At 41.8% G+C, this 18,964-nt stretch overlaps 1 protein-coding gene across 11 annotated transcripts in view; it reads left to right on the top strand.

Moving 5' to 3' along the window:
* Window positions 1–18,964, top strand: part of TNC (tenascin C) — a 105,652-nt gene extending 86,688 nt beyond the window's left edge. For 8 of the 11 annotated variants that reach the window (XM_072025319.1, XM_072025318.1, XM_072025317.1 and 5 more), the window contains 12 exons: window positions 976–1,248; window positions 6,699–6,821; window positions 7,943–8,086; window positions 9,258–9,377; window positions 9,851–9,994; window positions 10,837–10,967; window positions 11,914–12,046; window positions 13,807–13,958; window positions 14,914–15,010; window positions 15,646–15,807; window positions 17,032–17,195; window positions 17,675–18,964. In XM_072025319.1, the coding sequence (XP_071881420.1) occupies window positions 976–1,248; window positions 6,699–6,821; window positions 7,943–8,086; window positions 9,258–9,377; window positions 9,851–9,994; window positions 10,837–10,967; window positions 11,914–12,046; window positions 13,807–13,958; window positions 14,914–15,010; window positions 15,646–15,807; window positions 17,032–17,195; window positions 17,675–17,785 (1,754 nt within the window). In that variant the 3' untranslated portion in view covers window positions 17,786–18,964. The remainder of the gene's footprint in view (window positions 1–975; window positions 1,249–6,698; window positions 6,822–7,942; window positions 8,087–9,257; window positions 9,378–9,850; window positions 9,995–10,836; window positions 10,968–11,913; window positions 12,047–13,806; window positions 13,959–14,913; window positions 15,011–15,645; window positions 15,808–17,031; window positions 17,196–17,674) is intronic. The other 3 variants (XM_072025325.1, XM_072025324.1, XM_072025322.1) reach the window with 1 other exon arrangement.

Raw genomic sequence — 18,964 nt, 5'->3', positions numbered from 1 at the left:
CCTCATCATAGCTGCTGTTTTCCAGCAGCATTTGAATTTTCTTGAAAAGGCATTGCAGGCCGATTCTCTAGCCCTATAACCATCAAGTCTCATCTGCATGTTACTGATTATGCAGCAGTAAAGCTGGGGATTACCTGATTGGAGCTTCACAAAAAAATAAATAGGAACATCTTCTTGTGGAAGATAGAATTGCATTAGAGATGCTGTAAGACAGTAACCACTCCAGCAGCATTTCTGTAGGTGGTGATGCTTGACCATACTGAGCTGAAGATGTGCTGTAGTTATTTAATGTCTTACAGCTCGTGGGATCCTCTTGAGTGGGTTTGTTTGCTAAAGACAGTAGGTCTTGCACTTGGGATTTAAGTGTGCTAAGGAACATGAATTTTCATGATTCCCCATTGCTGCTTCAGCCTGTTTTTATTATCAAAGTGAAGGATTCATCTGTTCAGAGGTATCACAGAGGCCAGAAATGCATGGAATAAGGGTTTTGCATGAAGGAAAAGACTCTTTCAAGCAGCTTTTGTGTTGTCCTCCTAACAGACAGAGACCTGACAGTATTACAGGCATGCCTGTAGATCTATAACAAAAGCCTGATTTTATCCTACATGAAGTTTTCACATATGATGGGTAATGCAATGAAAAGCAAGGGACAAATGCACTTTGAACTTACTATTAGCATGTGTAATTTTGCATGGCAGAGGCAAACGGTGTATTTCCATGTAGTAGATTTGCTGTTGAAGACTGAACTGTTTGAATGCGCCCAAACACACTCACATACATCTTCAGTATTTGTAAAATGCTAACGTTCTTTTCTTTTTTTTTTTTTTTTTTTCACTAGCCAGCAGATTGTTTCCCTTTCTTTGAACTGTGGTTGGATTCTTGCAGTATGCTATATCCAGACCTCATGCAGGTCACTAATGAACTGATTAAAACAATCACTTTCTTTTCCCCTACTGCTATCTTCTCCTTTTTTAGAAGCAGAACCCGAGGTCGACAACCTTCTGGTTTCAGATGCTACTCCAGACGGCTTCCGTCTGTCCTGGACTGCGGATGATGGGGTTTTCGACAGTTTTGTTCTAAGAATCAGGGATACCAAAAGGAAATCTGATCCACTGGAACTAATAGTACCAGGCCATGAGCGCACCCACGATATAACAGGGCTGAAAGAGGGTACTGAGTATGAAATTGAGCTCTATGGAGTTAGCAGTGGACGGCGTTCCCAACCCATAAATTCAGTAGCAACCACAGGTATTGTCTTTGCAGTAGGAAAAGTATAATCTGTTTGTGCCTGTTTGTTTTAACATTTCTCCTTTTCCTAGCCAATTTGAGCTGTTACCGAGGTCTTCGAACTGTCTCCTGCATGTCATTTATGAGTTTCTTTTTTCATGATGTAGTTATTTATAGTGAATCATGTAGTGTATTGATGTAGTTATTTATAGTGAATCGTCTCAGATTCCTTAGCTTCATCAGTGTCTATTTAATATGGTTCACTTAATTACTTCCATGATCTGGAATTAAACAGCAGAGTCTAGCATTCAAAGTGCTGGCTTTAAGAGCTGGGAAATAATGACTATCAGCCTTTTTCAGTGATTTCATCAGATTAATCGTGTATCTCCTCGATGATTTACCTCCCTATAAAAGAGAGATGACAAAATGAATTTAACAGAGGTATTGAGAAGTTTATTTATGGCTTTATCAGCAAAAGACTAAGCACCATTAACTTAGACTGGTTTTAACAGGAGCAACATGTGTTCAATAATTCAAAATAAACTAGACATTCTTGCAAAATCAAAACTTTGAACTCCCCCAGCAGAAGCTGCTATATGTTGTCATTCTTGTGTGTCAAAAATCCTGGTGTAAATTAGCCTAGATAAAATCATCATGAGGAAAAGATGCAGGGATGACTGCCAATTCATGCTATTTTGTTTAAAAATTCCAAGGCCCTGATTTTCAATTGCAGTATGCCAATTCCACAAAGTCAGAGTTCTTGCCTTTCATAGTCTCACAATGATGAAGAAGCATTGTAAATATAACTGTAAATGTCTAGTATCCTGAAGCTAGCCTAAACTTCTGTTTATGAAAAATCTCTACCAGAACACAGCCTTGTTTTCTCAGTGTCAGGGAGAGGAAGAAATTTTTTTTGCTATTTTTAACTGGAATATTTTTCTTATATTGTTTTTGTATGAAAATTTGCAGATACTAGTCATATAAAAAATTCTTGAGGCTTAGGTTGAATTCCTCAGATTAACTTAAACAAAAAATGGGTTCTTAATTTGAAGTATTTCATTTTGGCACTTTTGAAGGAAACTTTTCAAATTCTTTTCCATCAATATCATGATTCCATTTTGAAACATACTTAAATCTTTAAAAAATATATATAAAAAATGAGGCAATGCTCTTTGACACAAATCCTCTCTTTGAAAACTTTTGGGCTTGCTGATCTGAAAAAATAATTACTTCAGATTGACCTAATTCAGGGAGGAGGGGGCCAAGAAGAGGACAACTAAGTTCAGCGTGTGAGGAAGCCACCAGAAAAGTGTAAAAGAGGCATGTGCCCAGCTGTAGTAGTGTACTGCAGACAGCCCACAGAAAGGACCAACAATAACTCAATATGAAACAACTTGTCCTCAAATAGCATGGCCTCACGACTCACCTCAATGTCTGTGGTGCCAGTTGTTAGAAATGCACATTTCTGACCAGCTCCACTGACTGCCATCACATCCTCTGAAAAAGCAGCATGAGCATATACACACTTACCCACGCCTTTACATGAGGGAGAACATGCATCCATCACAAGCTGCCTTTCTCCAGGCTCGTGTGGGTTGTCTCCTAATGGAGAAGGATGTTTAAATTCAATTGCACTTGTTAGCAGCATGTTCCCATTTTCACTGACTTCCAGGATATTTATGGTAAACCACTAACAGCTATCATTTTCCTTGCGACTACATTCTTATTCAGTTCTTAAGGGAGATTTAGCACATGTCACCTAGTGGCACCAATAGCCCCAAAGATGTTTTTCAGCTATAAATAGTCCATGGATAATTGATAGTAAAGTTGGAGCCACAAAAATCCAGCTAAATAACTCAGACTGCATGTTACCACATCGGGCAGCCAGGGCCACCAAGGCATCTAACTAGTTTCTTATTTAGGAGTTGGTTATTTAGACAAACACGTGTATATTTATAGCATTTCCAGTTTGCTGGCAAAGAAACATTTGCTGCCTCTGAGTGGGTAGCTCAGACAGACTCGTATGCAGCCTTGCTTTATTCGAGCCTGCGTACAATATATGAGCGAGCAAGGAATAAATTAGAAAGTCTTGAGCTTTAGTAGAGGAAACAGTAAAATCACAGTAGGAACAAAGACGGCTAGCAAACAGACCAGCAAACCTAAACCAAATATTACCGTAGAAATGAAGTCAGGAAAATAATCTGTATTGAAACTCCTTCTCTGTATTTATTGCTCACAGTTCTCCCTCCTTCCCTACATGGGCACACAGCCTTCTATACACAAACACAGCCGCCAGAGACCAGATCTGCAGTTGGTATAAATGAGTGCAGTTGAAGCTGTCTGGTTTGAGCATCACTGAGCTATCCTTTCTGAGGGTCCGACCTCTTATCCTCGTGTGTTAAACCATCCAGCTGCTGCAAGCAGGAGAAGGAGGAAAAACCTCACAGTGTTCACCGTTAGATGCCTTGTCCTCCTCTAGGGTTTCGTTCCTTTTCTCTTTTAAGAATTCAGCCAGGGGGGCGATGCAGTGACAGCCACGGGCTTTCAGTGAGGAGAGAGCCGGGCAGGACTGGGATTTGTCAGGCTCTCCGTTTAGCTGTGTTGGTTCTGCAGCTGGTGGCTCAGCGCCTGGCTGATCTCCCTGGCTCCCATCACACCAGGGGCATGGTGTGAAACTGCTGTGCATGGGAGCTGACGATGAAGTCCTGTCTTCCTCCAGCCAACACCAACAGTTCTTCCTCCATAACAGGTGACATTTACTTGTATGTACAAGTGAAGAGCAGTAATTCCCCCCTCCCCAACTGCTGCTGATAACATTGTTAAAAGTTATCCTGTTTGGGGTGATGATGGTACCCACTCTCTGCATTTGTCTGTCATTTTACTTTCATCAATTCTAGTGTGATAGAAAACATTCATCACAAAATCAGAGCAGTGTGAGGCAGCATTGTACAGACCAGCAGTGCCTAATCGAGTTGGCACCAGAAAGTTTGCCCACTGCTGCTCTCAGAGGAGGTCTGTGTCTCTTGGAAATTCATCTATATAATGTCTGTTGAAATGCAATTCAGCCATCAGCAGGGGACCACGATATGGCCATGTGCCACTTAATATCCTTGGTAGGAAGTGTGGGTCTCATGCTGCTACTTTCCCCTTCTTCTAATGATGTTTTGCCATGCTGTGATGGCATTTTTCATCTGAGAGGCTCCCCAAACACTTCACATGATCTATTTACATGATAAATGTAGTCTGATGCTTCCTGTTGCTTGAAGAAAGACAGTGGTCTGTTAATGAGGAAAGAACTTTTTTAGAAGAAAAAAAATAGGGCAAGAACTCAGGTTTGATGGATTTTCCAACAACCTCACAGAAGGTCCTCAGTCTCTCATAGAGGGATGAGGGATGGTGCTGGAGGATAATACTAATCATTTGTATCTGTCCAACAGCTGTGCTGAGCTTTTCGTGAGTGACAAAACAGAAGCTTTATTATGCCTGCTTAATTTTGGCTTTCAGGTAGCCCAAGAAGATTGATTCATTTGCTCCTTCTTCATTTCCCTGTGCTCAAAGGAACTGCTCCGTTACCTCCCCGGGACTCGTTACAGGACCAATGCTTACTCTGGTGGTCCCATATGCTTTGTCTGTCACATTTGCTCCCAGAAAAGTAGTTGGAGTAGTGGGGATGTTGGACTCTCACATAGCCAAGGCTCTTTGTATACTGTTCTTTGTTACATGGCAGTTTACCTGGTGCAGAAAACATGCATGAAGCTTGTGCCCACAGAAGTGTGCACAGCAGAGTTCAGGTGGGATGGATTAGGTACTTGATTTTCTGGGCAAGGCTGAAGTCTGTGAGTGTGTTAAAACCCCAAATGCAGGTCCAAAGAGAGCTGTGCTCTCCAGAGTCATCACTAGCTCTTTTCATCAGTAACTAAGGGCACCTCCACCATAGAGTATGATCAGTGTGATTTTAGCTTCTTTCTTTTTCACAGGTTTTATTTATTCATGGTTGTTTCCTTCACATTGTAGCTAAACCAGTAGCAACTTTGGGTGTCATGCAGCTTTACTAACCCCGCCTTGCTTTCTTCATTATCTTTAGTTCTTTATCTTTATTTCTTTGGCTTTTCCACATGAGCAAAGCCCTCTAAGCCCAAAATGTCTTGTGAGCTCCAGAGAAATAATTTACATTTCTCTTGAGAGCTTTGAGAGCTCTGTTGTTTTTCTTTCCTTGACTTTCACTTGATTTACTGCATTGCTGCTAGATCTTTGGGGACACATGGAACAAACAGCCCTCTCTGACTTCTTTCCTGCAGACACGTTCTTTCCAAGCTATTTCAAGCGCAGTCACTTGTGGACTCCATTTGTCCCCCTTCCCCTGCCCACAGCCTGTTTCCACCACTCTTAATGTGGTTCATGTTTGGTATCTGTCCCCTTTCTGCTAATGCCATACTATGTGTGGCTGTTTGTTCCTTTTAACAAATGTCAGGGTTGTTTTGGTTACAGTCAAAAAAGCAAACTGGAAGTGAGATGCTCAATGTAAACTTTGAAGGGGCAGGTCTCGACCATGTCCTTCCAGAAGCCCTTTCAATTCGTGTTTTCAGTAGCTTAATTAAGCCTTAAAGTAGAATGTTTCAGATTGTGATATGTTGGCTTGCATCTTAAAATTGGGCTGTTTTGGCAAAAATTGTTAGGCTTTGTTTGCAAAGCAAAACAACTAGGTTATCCTAATGAATCTGTCCCAGCTTGCTGATCTTATTTATGTAGGCAAACCTAGTGCTCAGGTTTATACTGGGTGAGGCTGGGCTGTATGAAAAAGAGCTTCAGTGAACTACAAGTGCCTTTCTGGTGATGGGTGTACCTAGGAAAAATCATGGTCTCAAACAGAGATTCCAAGAAGCAAATCCAATGTTCTGGTGTTAAGCAAACAGAAGTTACAGGCAGTCAGTGCTTGAGAGGATGAACCCTTGATGCACTCAGACAACTGAGTCCAGGTCTCTTTTAGGCATCCTGTGGTAGAAACCTGATGCTGAAGAAGAGCCATCTCCCCATTGCTAAGCGTTGCTGTTGCCATGTGTCACAGCTAGGGCTCTGAGACTCTGTGGAAACTGGGGTAGAAAAAATGATAAATACAATGACTCTGGGTAATAGCATAATATTCCTGTAAGTATTGCTCCATAATTTTCTGTAACACTGAAAAATCTCTGTTACTTTTATGAACGTGATTTGTCGATAGATGTCTAGGGTATTTTGAAGCTATGCACTGCTGTATTGTTACCGAAAAAGGAAAATTTAGACCAAGTAGGCTACATGATAAAACCATTAACTGTTTGCTACTCCCTGGATTCATGTTGTTTTGTGCAGAGTGTTGGTAGCATCAGCTCTTGGGATACAGGAACAAATCACTGTTGCAGCACTAAGGACTGATAAACAAATTATTTACCTTTTCTTTCTATGTGGTGTGTCTGTCCTCTCTTCTCCACTGACAGTTGTTGGATCTCCCAAGGGAATCTCATTCTCTGACATCACAGAAAACTCTGCTACAGTCAGCTGGATAGCCCCGCGCACCCGCGTGGACAGCTACAGGATCTCCTACGTCCCTGTCACAGGAGGTAAGTGTGGGAAAGGACAGGGAGAAACATGGCAAAGGGGAGAGAAGAAAGGTTTTGTTGCACTGATATCCAGCTCTCAGTGCATAGGAATCTTGTCCCATGGACAGGACTTGTAAGGGAGCTCACAGCTAGATGCTGGAATTGTTGTGCCCCTCATCAGGCAACATTCACAAAACACTCTGCCTCCTAAATAAGGATATATTCCAAAACTGCCTTGTTATTTTGTAGGCACTTTATGAGCAAAAGCTGGCCCTCAGAAATGATAATCATAATCCATGGTTGTAATACTTTTCAAAGGTAGTGATTTTTCTTAGTGCTCCCCAGTGTTATTTCACTCCATCTATTATATCCCTGTTTTAGTGTTCAGTTTAAAAAACTTCCTATACTTAAGCAAATTTTTAGCATAACTTAGGGACATCTCTGAAAGGAAGCAACTAAAAAGCAAACACTACAGACATCAGGACCATAAAGAAATGCTGTTGAATAAGACAGGTAAAGATATAGGCCTCTTGATAATGTAGTATGTAAGCGCATGTGCAACATTAAATACATAATGATACCACAAAAAAAATCTTCAGAGAAATCTACAGTCATAAAATTAGGCACTTGCCTAAGTGTTTTGCTGGAATAAATCCAGATTTTGAAATAGGCATCTGTCCTAAGTCTTCACAACTTGAAATGATATAAGATACATCTTTATTAGAAAGGAGATGGGTGAAAGAAAAAGTTTGTCTCTGTTCATCTCCTACAAGAAACAAAGCAGATCTAAACTAGCAAGTCCTGTCCTCACAGGTTTATGAACTGGTATGTAGACAGTACTGTGTTTTCAAAATAAATTATGTTACTTTTCTGAACAGAATTACTGTTTTTTTTTTCTTACTGTTGACATTCTACTAGTTAAAAACAGAAACTAGTGTCTTAGATTCAGATGTCATGGCCACAATATGTTTTCCCAAGGCTGCTCCTTGACATCAGTGGTTGCAGTTTGCTGGCGAAAAATTCATCTCATTCTGTACATACAAGTACATCCATGTTGGTCACAATGTGTTAAACTTGAAACACGTGCTTCAAACATTTACTGGAGAACTGCAATTAATCCCTTGCACTTGTGTTCATCCTAGGTACTCCCAATGTTGTTACAGTCGATGGAAGTAAGACAAGGACCAAGTTGGTGAAGTTAGTCCCAGGTGTAGACTATAATGTTATTATCATCTCTGTGAAAGGCTTTGAAGAAAGTGAACCCATCTCTGGAATTCTGAAAACAGGTAATATATGAAGAAGAAATAGCAGGTTTTCAAATACATTCTCTGTGCCATAGGATAGACTCAAGAAATGGAGCTGAAGACCCACTGAGATCCCACTTTTGCCATCTACACAAACTGTAGGACTTTTTTCTTATCCACTCTCCCTTTGTGTCTGTATTAAAAATGAGTGGAGACCTTGTAAGTTTCATCAGGCTTCCATTCTGCTAAAGCTGAACTAACTTTCCTTGTGACAGGGACACTTAATGTGTTCACAGTCCTAATACATCAGAAAACAACAGAAGTTTAATTAATCCTATTTTGCAGATGTGGGAAAACAGAACAGCTGAGCAGTTCAGCCCAGCTTCTGTTGTGTGTTCTCCATATCTCTCAAGTTCCAGGCTGTGTCCTAAATGCAAAAACTCTCACTTCTTCAATCTATCTTTAAATATCCCTATGGAAAATAAGGTTCCACTACGGTCCTGTTGTTGCCACCTTGAAGTCTTGTTCATTCATTCTTTTTTGGAGTCTGACAAGTGTTCAGAGAACTGTGGCAAGGACAAGATGATGCATATTGGATAATAAAGTGAAATTTATAGCCAATTTATAGCCAATTTATAGCCTATTCCAGCTGTACCGAGGGCAGGCATCTCTCCCAGTGCAGGAGCATAAAACTAGGTACAAAACAAAGTCCCGTGATGAAGCAAGGCAGGATGTTTGGGGAATTTGGATGCTTAGCTGGCTGTTTGGTTTATTTTTAAACATGGAGGGCAAACTGGTGGAAGGTCACGGTGGCTATCAATTGCCGTCACGATGGCTGTTTTTCCCAAGCTCTGTCTCATGATTTTGCTCCAAAAAGCAGTCCAGACCTGAGGGTGCCTAGAGAAATATGTCAGCTCTGTCAAAGCTAATAAGATTGATATCAAGACTGATCTGAGAATGTAGTTAGCTATATCTGTTCCCAGCATTTAATCTTTTCATGCATTGACCTCCCTTTCCAGTAGACACATTTGGTGTCTGTTAATAGGCACTGATGACTCTGCTGCAGAGCTGCACTGTTCCAAAGGGAATCATAAAAGTTTCTGCATCAAGCAGAAATGTTTGCACGTTTTACATCATATAGTTCTAACACAGAATTGCACAGAGCTGAGAGTATTTGTCAAATCCTTTCAGCCTGCTATCCTCTTTCTTTCAGCGCTGGACAGCCCATCAGGACTAGTGGTGGTGAACATTACAGACTCGGAGGCTCTGGCAACCTGGCAGCCAGCAATTGCTGCTGTGGATAACTACGTTATCTCCTATGCTTCTGAGGATGGTAAGAAGAGTTAATGATGGGTCAGGGAGCTGACAGTGTTACAGCTCTCAAGAGATGCTCAGAAATGGGTGCAGCAATGTGGTTCCAGGAAGATAGGCTCAAGGGGGAAGGGGAGCAGGGCTGTTACTTGATGGAGAAGCCTTGCTTGAAGCATTTCAAATAACATAATTTTAGTTATGCATTCCTAATTCAGCCATGAACAAAGGTAACCAATATTCTTGAAAAGAAAACATGGTGTTATAATTCATATGAACACTAGAGAGTGCTAAGACTTTTAGAGAAAAGTTTCTTCTGTTAATTCAGATTCAGCAGAGCTGCGAGCAGGGAGACAAGCTCTGAGTTTTCACTGTTTTGCACTTGGTTCCCAGCTGGTAACAAAATGATCACTGAGTGGAGCGTGGAGTTGAGCACATAATGACGTGTCTGAATAATACCGGGTTTTCTTCTGTGCTTTTTTTTTTTTTTTTTCCTAGAGCCAGAAGTTACTCAGATGGTGTCAGGAAACACTGTGGAGTATGACCTGAATGGCCTTCGACCTGCAACTGAGTATACACTGAGCATCCATGCAGTGAAGGACACACAAAAAAGCGAGACCCTCTCCACCCAGTTCACTACAGGTGCTGTCTCCCACCTCACTGCAGGGAGAGGGGAAGGGCTGTATCTCCCCCAGTCCTACCAGGCCTACTTTTCTCTACTACCATAAAGTCAGCCAGCACGTCGATAATTTTTTTTACTAGAAACCTGAATTTTGATAGCATTTTCAGGAGATTTTTCCTACTACAAGGCTGGTGTGGCTGGCCAAGGAGGTGGTTTTCTGTCACCAGTTCTACAGATTCTCACAATAGCAGTAGCTGCATCTTTGAGGAGTAATATTGTGGTACCAGTGCTGAATGTATCCAGTTGGTTTCGTCCTTGTGACTCATGAACATCAAGGAAATCGTGCACTTTGTCATTTTCCTGAGCACAGAAAGTTATTTGACTTGTCCCAGGGAGTTTACTAGAAAGCCGAGAGCAAATTCAGTTATAATTATGGTGGAGAAGGGAGTCTGTAGCAAGACCAACTGTGAAAGGTTTGCCTGTTCAAAAGAGGTGTCATAGGAACCAAAGTTTTTTTCCTGGGAATATGGAAATATTGATCTGTCTTCTTGTGTGAAATACTGAAAGGCGTGGTTTTGTTTCAAAAGACATTTCAATGCAGCTGCTTATAAACCAACATACCTGAGACAAGCCAATTTTTTAACTTAAATAAAGTAAATATCTGTATTTTAAAACTTCCAGAGGGGAAAGTATTTTTAAATCACAAAATTTAAAGTTTTTTTTTTTTTTATGTCAAATTTCTGCAGAGGGAAACTTTGTTTTCCTGGCCTGTTTTAATACCCTGCTCATAAGACAGCCTCTCTACTACTCTCTACTAAGCTCTGAATCAATGTGATTGTAATTGGTCTACTGTCTCCTTCAGGAATGGATGCTCCAAGAGATTTAAGTGCTACCGAGGTTCAGTCAGAAACAGCTGTGATAACTTGGAGGCCTCCACGTGCTCCTGTCACTGGTTATCTCCTGATCTACGAGTCCATTGATGGCAAGGTCAAGGTATAGCATTTACATCCACACCAGAAGGTCTGTGCCTCAGTACTAGGCAGTAGAGATGCTCAAAAGTGCCCAGCACTGGCACCTAAGCACATGCCTTAAGAGAAACGTGGTAAAATACTATGTACATTTTACAGTGCTAGCTTGAACATGAATGGATTTAAAACGTGTTAAAGTACTTTCTTAAATTATATCCTGAAACAGAAGCTTATTTGCAGCCTGAATTTTGATGGTCATCTCTCAGCAATAAGGATAAAGGCACATGCAGCTGCTTTCTCTTATTCCAAACCTGTGTCATGGAGCAAACTCACAACCCCATAGAATGGGATTGCCTTTTCCTAACACAAGAGAACCCAGCCTTGTGTGCGTGAGGTGCCTAAAGCCTTTGGAAATGCCTCTTGCTCTCTAATAATTTTATTTAGTTCCTATATGACTAGTTTAAACTAGATGCTTAAACTTGTATGAAGTAATTCCTAGCAAAAATGACAGATGACTTTGAATGGCCACCCTGTGATGTTAGAAAGGGATTTTCAGGAAAGCAGATTACTTGAGCACACTGAAAATCAGTCCTTTATGGTTGCAAAGAAAAAACTTTTGAGGATTAGAGGCTGATATTTCCAGGCTTGTCCTAAAGGGTGTTCCTACCTAATTTTTAATGAGTTTCACAGAGACCTGTATACAATATGAACATTCAAGGCATGTAAACATTTATGTTGACCTGTTTTTAAACCACACAACTTACACACTATGACATTTAACATTCATTTCCAGACAGTTTTCTTAAATAATGTTATCATGACGAAAATCTTTGAGAAATACACATTTTGTATTAAATAATTTAAATGGTTAAAATATCATAATTACCACAAATAATCTGACAAACTAAAATATGTTGCAAGTCCACTTATAATTTTCTTACTGAGGTTTCCCTGTATTATTTATCCCATAGGAAGTCATCCTAGACCCTGAGACAACTTCCTACACCCTGGCAGAGCTGAGTCCATCTACCCAGTACACGGTAAAACTCCAGGCACTGAACAGATCCCTGAAGAGCAGAACAATCCAGACTATTTTCACCACAAGTAAGTACGTTAGAGTGTGTAAGCAGCCGAAAGTGCAAAAGTCCCTGTTCTCCCTAAGTCTTAGTGCCATCTGCTTCCCCCAAACTGGCAGGTTGAAATTTACATCCATATCATCTCTACAGTCCTCTTTCTGATGAAACATCCTGCTTTTCCCATGTAAAATGCTAAAAGGGACATTACTTTTTAAAATCCAGACAGACACCCTGATTTATCTCTGTATTGATGTGCAGCAATCTGTTAAAACAAATCCACATTTTAGGTTGAAATGAGGCAAAACACATGCACAGACATAAAAATCAGTCCAGCAGTCCTCAGAGCAGGACTTCTGGACAGGTTTTTTTCTCCTCGCTCTGAGATCAGTTTTCACATGGCGATGCTGGCATGCCTGTTCCAACTATAAAGGGACAGCTCTCCAGCAAGCTGAGTGCCAGAATAGATTGGGTTCTCTGAAGGTCACTTCATAGTTGACATATCTGTCTGTCACTGGTCTCATCGACACATCTTTTGATGGCAAGGAAAATAAAATGTTGCTCAGTATTAACTGTGAAAGCCTTGCCTGTCATTTGTCTCTCTTTTCACGGCTTTTAGCCTTTCAGACCTAGCAGGCCCTTAGGCTGCTTCCATTGCTCCTTCCATCCTTACACAAACTTTAGCCCAAGGACTCACAAAAGTGCTCATAAAAGTCACATTGCCCCGAGTCTGCTCACAGTCAGCCCTTGTGTAAAACAGGGTGAATACCACCAACGGGCTGGGATCTGCAACCAAAAATGGAATTAAATCTGCATGTATTTAAGTGCCATTTGGCAAATTGACCATAAACAGGGACTGAGTGAGGTTCCTTGCCCCAAGCAAATGCAGCATCAGCCTTGTCCAGACAGATGCTCGAGTCTGGGCTTTACATTAAATGTATGGTTAGTTTAAGTGAGAGGGAAACACTGAAGGAGGGATGGAAACACTCCCTGCAGAGAGCTGCTTCTCCCCACATCCCAAATCTGTTGCTAATTCTTGGTAGCCAAGGCACAGACAGTGAAGTGCTGCACACTGGAAGGGGAGCAGCTACTCTGTGAGCAGCAACTGCTAAAACCTCTCTGATGGACATACCAAGAACATCACTTAATTAATAAGACCATTTGCTACAAAAGTTAATGGACAAAGTGGATTTAAAAAGAAAAAAAGTTTTTTGGAGTTAGAAATTGCCCTGGCTGTGACAATGCTATTAATTATCAGGAAAAAGTGCTTGATGACATTTCCTTGTAGTTTCAAGCTTTATTGTTGCTTTTGTTTTTTAAAAGGTTGGTCTTATAGTATTTAATATTGTATTTGCTAGCAAAACAAAGCCCAATTTATTTATTTTTAGTTGTAGTTCTGCTTTTCCATTTCCACCTTCCTTCTCTGTCACATAAGCAAAGATTGGTAGATTTGATTTTACCCAAAAGGTGCTGTAAACATAGGGCATGCCATTCAAATATTTAGCTGGCAGATATACTCCCATCATAGCAGGGAGTACTTATTTGGCTTTCACAATTCTTCCAAAAGCATAGACAGATGTGTAAAAGCTTACTCAAAAGAAAAATATACATCATCTGGTGTTTAACTGAAAGTTTTTTGTGTGTGGGCTAGTAATTACAAGCCAGTTCCTGAGCTCTATACCTGGCCATGCCATTGACCCACCACAGATTTTCATGAGTCATTTAAGTTCAGCAGGTTTGTTGTAATTGCTGATTTCTTAAGGACTGTTTTGTCTTTTCTTTTTCATGCAGCTGGTCTTCTCTATCCTTACCCTAAAGACTGCTCCCAGGCTCTCCTGAATGGAGAAGTCGCCTCTGGGCTCTACACAATTTATCTGAATGGGGACAGGACCCAGCCTCTGCAAGTCTTCTGTGACATGGCCGAAGATGGGGGCGGATGGATTGTGAGTAAGGGGGAGGGAGCACATGCCACCTTTGCATTCGTCTGCCTGTGCCAAGAGCAGGGGTAGCAGATCCCATCCCTGTGTTCCTACAGTGTCACTCACAGAGCTCTGTTATCAGAATAGAGCTGACTTGTCTATAAATTTGGCAAATTTTATCACAGATAGGACACCTAGGTGCCTAGAAATGAGGTTGTTAGCTCTCTGTAGCTGGAAGAGGGACAGATGTCTCCAGGGGATGGGTCATCTCAGTGTTCTCAGCACTTAGAAAGACATGAATTGCTGCCCCAAAACCCTGATCTCTCTTCACTGGATGGACAGGGAGCTGAAATGACCATCTTTAATACCTTTTAAATAGATAATAGGTGAGACAAGGGTGGACTCACTCAATTTAGATGGGAGAGTAAATGACATTAAAGCAGAGGCGCTCTCTTTACAACAGGGGGAACCAGGTCAGAGAAAGCATTTGTTCAGCAGCCACACAACATGGTGACTGGCCAGGATACCCAGGCTGTTACAGAGGCTGCGTCCCACCCAGACAACAAATGAATGGCAACAAAAATGCCAGCTGTCTGTGCTGGCATCCTCAAATATGAACGTGACATAGGGACCCAGGACAGGGAAAGGAAGAAGAGCTGGAGAAATGCATGGGTAGAAGACGGGGATGTAGAAAGTCTTGGCTGAATAATACAGAGCTGTGTGGGGCCATTAAAAAAGCAGAGAACAGAAACTAAAAGACCACATCACATGGGGGATCCTGGGAACGCGGTAGAGAAGACTTACCTAAAAAGTACAAAGAATGTTAACCTGACTTGGAACAATTGCAGTGAGACTGCTGCTTTGAGTGCTAGGGGCAGGGGAGCAGCGATGCCAAGCTCTGCATTTGTAGAAGCTACGTTGCTGGTGTCCCTTCCATCAAAGGCAGTTTGGCAATAACGTTTGTATGCTGTGGTGGTAGGTATTCCTGAGGCGCCAAAATGGAAAGGAAGATTTCTACAAGAACTGGAAGAGTTATGCGACTGGCTTTGGCGATCCTAACGATGAATTCTGGATAGGTAAGTGGCAAGAATTTATCTTATTCTAAAAATAAAACACAGAGCCCAAAAGTCTAAGAGACACTTGGAAGCCTCCATTCAGTTGGCAAGAGTATTTGTAAAGGAGAACATAGTCCAGGCAAAGGAGACTCGGCACAGCATGCTGCAGGGCAGACAGATTGCCAGGTCCAGCCCTTCAGTTGCAGTTCATGAACGTCACACTTGGGTCACTGAATGTACCAAACCAATGCCCAGTGGTACTCTGCAAGAAGTCAGAAAGTAACCTGAGAAGCAACTGCAAACTTGCTTTACTCCCAGGGTGTTCCCAACAAGAGCACATGACCTGACAAAGTAAAGTGGGGTAAATAGAGTAAAAAGCAAATGTTCAAAGATTGCACTACATTTTATTTGCTCACAAATGAAAGATAATCACACAGCACCAGCTTTGATTACATCTCCCTAAGGGCTTCATGCTGCTGTGATTTGAAGGGCACAGAAAGTCTCTAAATCTGCCTGTTTCTCTTTGGTTTTGCACCAACATAACCATAAAACTGAAATAGCTCACCCTCCCAACCAGTATTGATGTCCTGGTGTATCTACACAGGCCAGTTAAACGCCCTTTATAAGACAAACATATTGTTCATGTATTCCCACAGGTCTTGAGAACCTCCACAAAATCACTTCTCAGGGCCAGTATGAGCTGCGTGTGGATCTGCGAGACAGAGGCGAGACAGCTTATGCTGTGTACGACAAGTTCAGTGTCGGGGACTCGAAGACCCGGTACCGGCTAAGAGTGGATGGGTACAGCGGCACAGCAGGTAAGCTGAAATATTTTTTGCTTCTGTTCTTCAATTTCCTCCCAGTTGGCTCAAGCTACCATTGTGTCAGTGTTGCAGATGAGCAGCACAGCAGGTACCTCTTTCTTGTATGTCAGGCATTTGAAAATATGAAAATAACAATATCTTTTATATTTCCATTCTAAATCCTCCAGTCATTTAGGTGCCACTTTTTATGGCATACTTATGACAGAATATAAACAAGTATATTAAACAGCCACATATCTCGTTTGGTCAGTGCTTGACTGTCATTTGTACAGCTAATAATAACTTGGCAAAGTCTCATCTTGCCAGTGGAATATGCAGCCAAGTACTGCTATACCATGGTTTCTAATTTGCTGAACAAGTTATCTGCCTTTTGTCATACTGGGGCAACGCTTGCAGCCCTTACTGTATCCTCTTCAGTGCTTCAGAGGACTGAGAGAAATCCAGCTCCAGAGAGTGTCTTAAAGGGAAATACTACCGTAAGGTGCAAAAACCAGACCACAAAGATGCGTGCGGACTCTGCTCTGTGACCTTGACATGAACTTTCTGCACAGCTAATAAGGAAGCAGACAAATGTTGATAAGCAGCAGTAGAATTAATGTCTGCTTAGGGCAAACACACTGATGCAGAGCAGTAGTAGCTGCTACAGCAATTAGGATTCAGTCCTACTGCTTCCCATTTTTCAGTGTTCAGGGCTAAGGTTAATGTTACAGTAACACAGATCCTATGGCACATATGCACTGAAGGCTGCTCCCACTGCACCCATCTATAAACCAGTACCCAGGCCTTGGGAATGGGAAGTCAGCTGCAGGCAGACATTTCTCCTTCTGTGTTTCAGGCTAATGAAGATGGGTGTCTTAATTGCAGGGACCAGCTAAGTGTGGTGACTCCTTTGGTTTTTGCCCATGCTTTATGGGAGTCCATTTGGGATCAGTCTGTTCACACTGCCTTCTGCTCAGGGCTGCAGTCCAGCTTCCAACCAGATGTGCAGGAACAGCTGTGTGAATAACCACTGAATGACTTGGGGGTTACAGACCACCTGGAAAAATGTTTGAGTTGCCTTCAACAACAAAAACTGTGTACTTCCTTCTGAAGCAAAACAAGTCAATTTTGAAATGACTTAAACACACAGTCCAAATTTTTGTGCAGAATGGTCACTCCCATGTAATCTAAACCACACAAGCCACTGACCTGGCTCTTTCTTTTGTCATCCCTACCTAGGTGACTCCATGACCTACCATAACGGCAGGTCCTTCTCCACCTTTGACAAGGACAATGATTCTGCTATCACCAACTGTGCTTTGTCATACAAGGGTGCATTCTGGTACAAGAACTGTCACCGAGTCAATCTGATGGGCAGATACGGTGACAACAACCACAGTCAGGTGAGTTTGGTGTCTGAAGGCTTCCCTACTGCATGAGAAGAAGGGGAATTACAATTATGGATCTGTCCAGTGGTTCAGCTAGCCAGAAGCCCACCAACCAAGCCCACACCCCAGACAACAGACAGTTGCTCACAAAACACAAATTTCTTGTCAGCTGGGGAAATACTGATGGTTTTGTATCATTTTCCACGGGCATCTCTAAAGTCTGCAGTCTAATAATCATAGTTTACAATATGTGAAACAAAATGTTCTTCGCACCATGAAGGCCAGGCAAAGAGTGACAGCTCTGGGGGACAGCTTGTGACTTGGCTTGTACAGGCCATGTGTGCTAGTGGCCCCTGTACTTCCCAAAGTCCCTTTACTTTGTTGTGTCCCTGTTCCCAAGTTAGAAAGCGAGATCTGAAGTGCAAGCAGCAAAGGCTGACAGCAGGGTAAGAAACGGATGTGTGACTTCTCACGCGTCATCTTTGTCTTTGCAGGGTGTTAACTGGTTCCACTGGAAGGGCCACGAGTACTCCATCCAGTTCGCAGAGATGAAGCTGAGACCCTCAAGCTTCCGAAATCTGGAAGGAAGACGAAAGCGAGCGTAAAGCCTTGGGGTGGTGAAAGGGCTACAGGCAGGGCAATGGGGGGGAGGGACAGAGAACAGGGGGTGTGGGGGAATCCTCTGGCATCACTGGGGTGGAGGGGTGTGAGGAGCTGGTAGTTGTACCAAAGCATTGGTGACCCTTGGCGCAACAGAGGCTTCTGCAGCAGTCCAACCAACAAGCCTTACATGCCCCAGCGTTTCCAGCAGAGCAGCTCCTGCTGCCCACCAGTAATGTCCTTCACGCCAAAGACAGCGATCTCAAGGGTTGTATGTTGTTTTGTTAATTTTTCTTTTCTCAGCCTCTGGGATGAAGTTCTTCCACGGTCTGACTATCTCTTGGGTGGCCCAGGGTAGGGGAGGGAGAACAGCTTTGTATATTGGTAGTTTGTTTTAGAACCAGCCATATTTTTACACACAGAAATGTGTACGATTAATTATCATTATTATTATTATTAGATATAATTGAAATCCTTTGGTTGTTGGAAAGCCTTTTTTATATATATATCAAGTACCACAGATAAGGAAGGGGTGGGGAAGGGAAAGCAGTGCATTTTTAAACTTAAGCATAAAATTAATATTATTAATATAATGACAAAGTAATAATAATAATGATAATAATAAGCTAAGTTTTTGTCATTTTTATGAGAACCATGCTTTCAGAAACACAGCAGGACAGTGTCTGATTGTAAATTTTTTTAAAAAAAATAAAAGCACAATTACTTTTAAATAAATTTCTACCTTTTTTCATACATGTTGAGTTTGTGCATGTCCAGGGTATATTTGCTTACATGGGGAAGTAAAAGGAAGGCTGAAAATGATCAGGCTGCTGAGTCCATACTGAAAACTGTTCCTTTTGTTAGTGGTTGGCTGTAAGTATTCTGCTGGGTTTGTTACAGTGAAAGGCCTCTAAGGATTTGATTTCTTTTAGAACATGCTTCTTTTTTTTCCTGCCCAAAAGCTTTTACATGTTTTTTCTCAGTGTTACTGACCAACGCTCGCTCCATCTAGGTGGGAAGAACTAACAAAAGAAAGCAAGGAAAGTACAGAGTTGTTAGGTACCACCGGTGACTTTGAACACTTGTGTAAATAAAGGGCTCTCTTTTTGTATGAATGAAACCTCTGTGTAGTTCCTCTGTATCATGCTCTTCAGTTGGAGACAATAAAAGATCTTTTGTTTTAA

This window comes from Anas platyrhynchos, chromosome 18, assembly GCF_047663525.1.
Source record: "Anas platyrhynchos isolate ZD024472 breed Pekin duck chromosome 18, IASCAAS_PekinDuck_T2T, whole genome shotgun sequence".
Classification (NCBI taxonomy): domain Eukaryota; kingdom Metazoa; phylum Chordata; class Aves; order Anseriformes; family Anatidae; genus Anas; species Anas platyrhynchos.
This window is presented reverse-complemented; position numbering and strand designations above follow the sequence as displayed.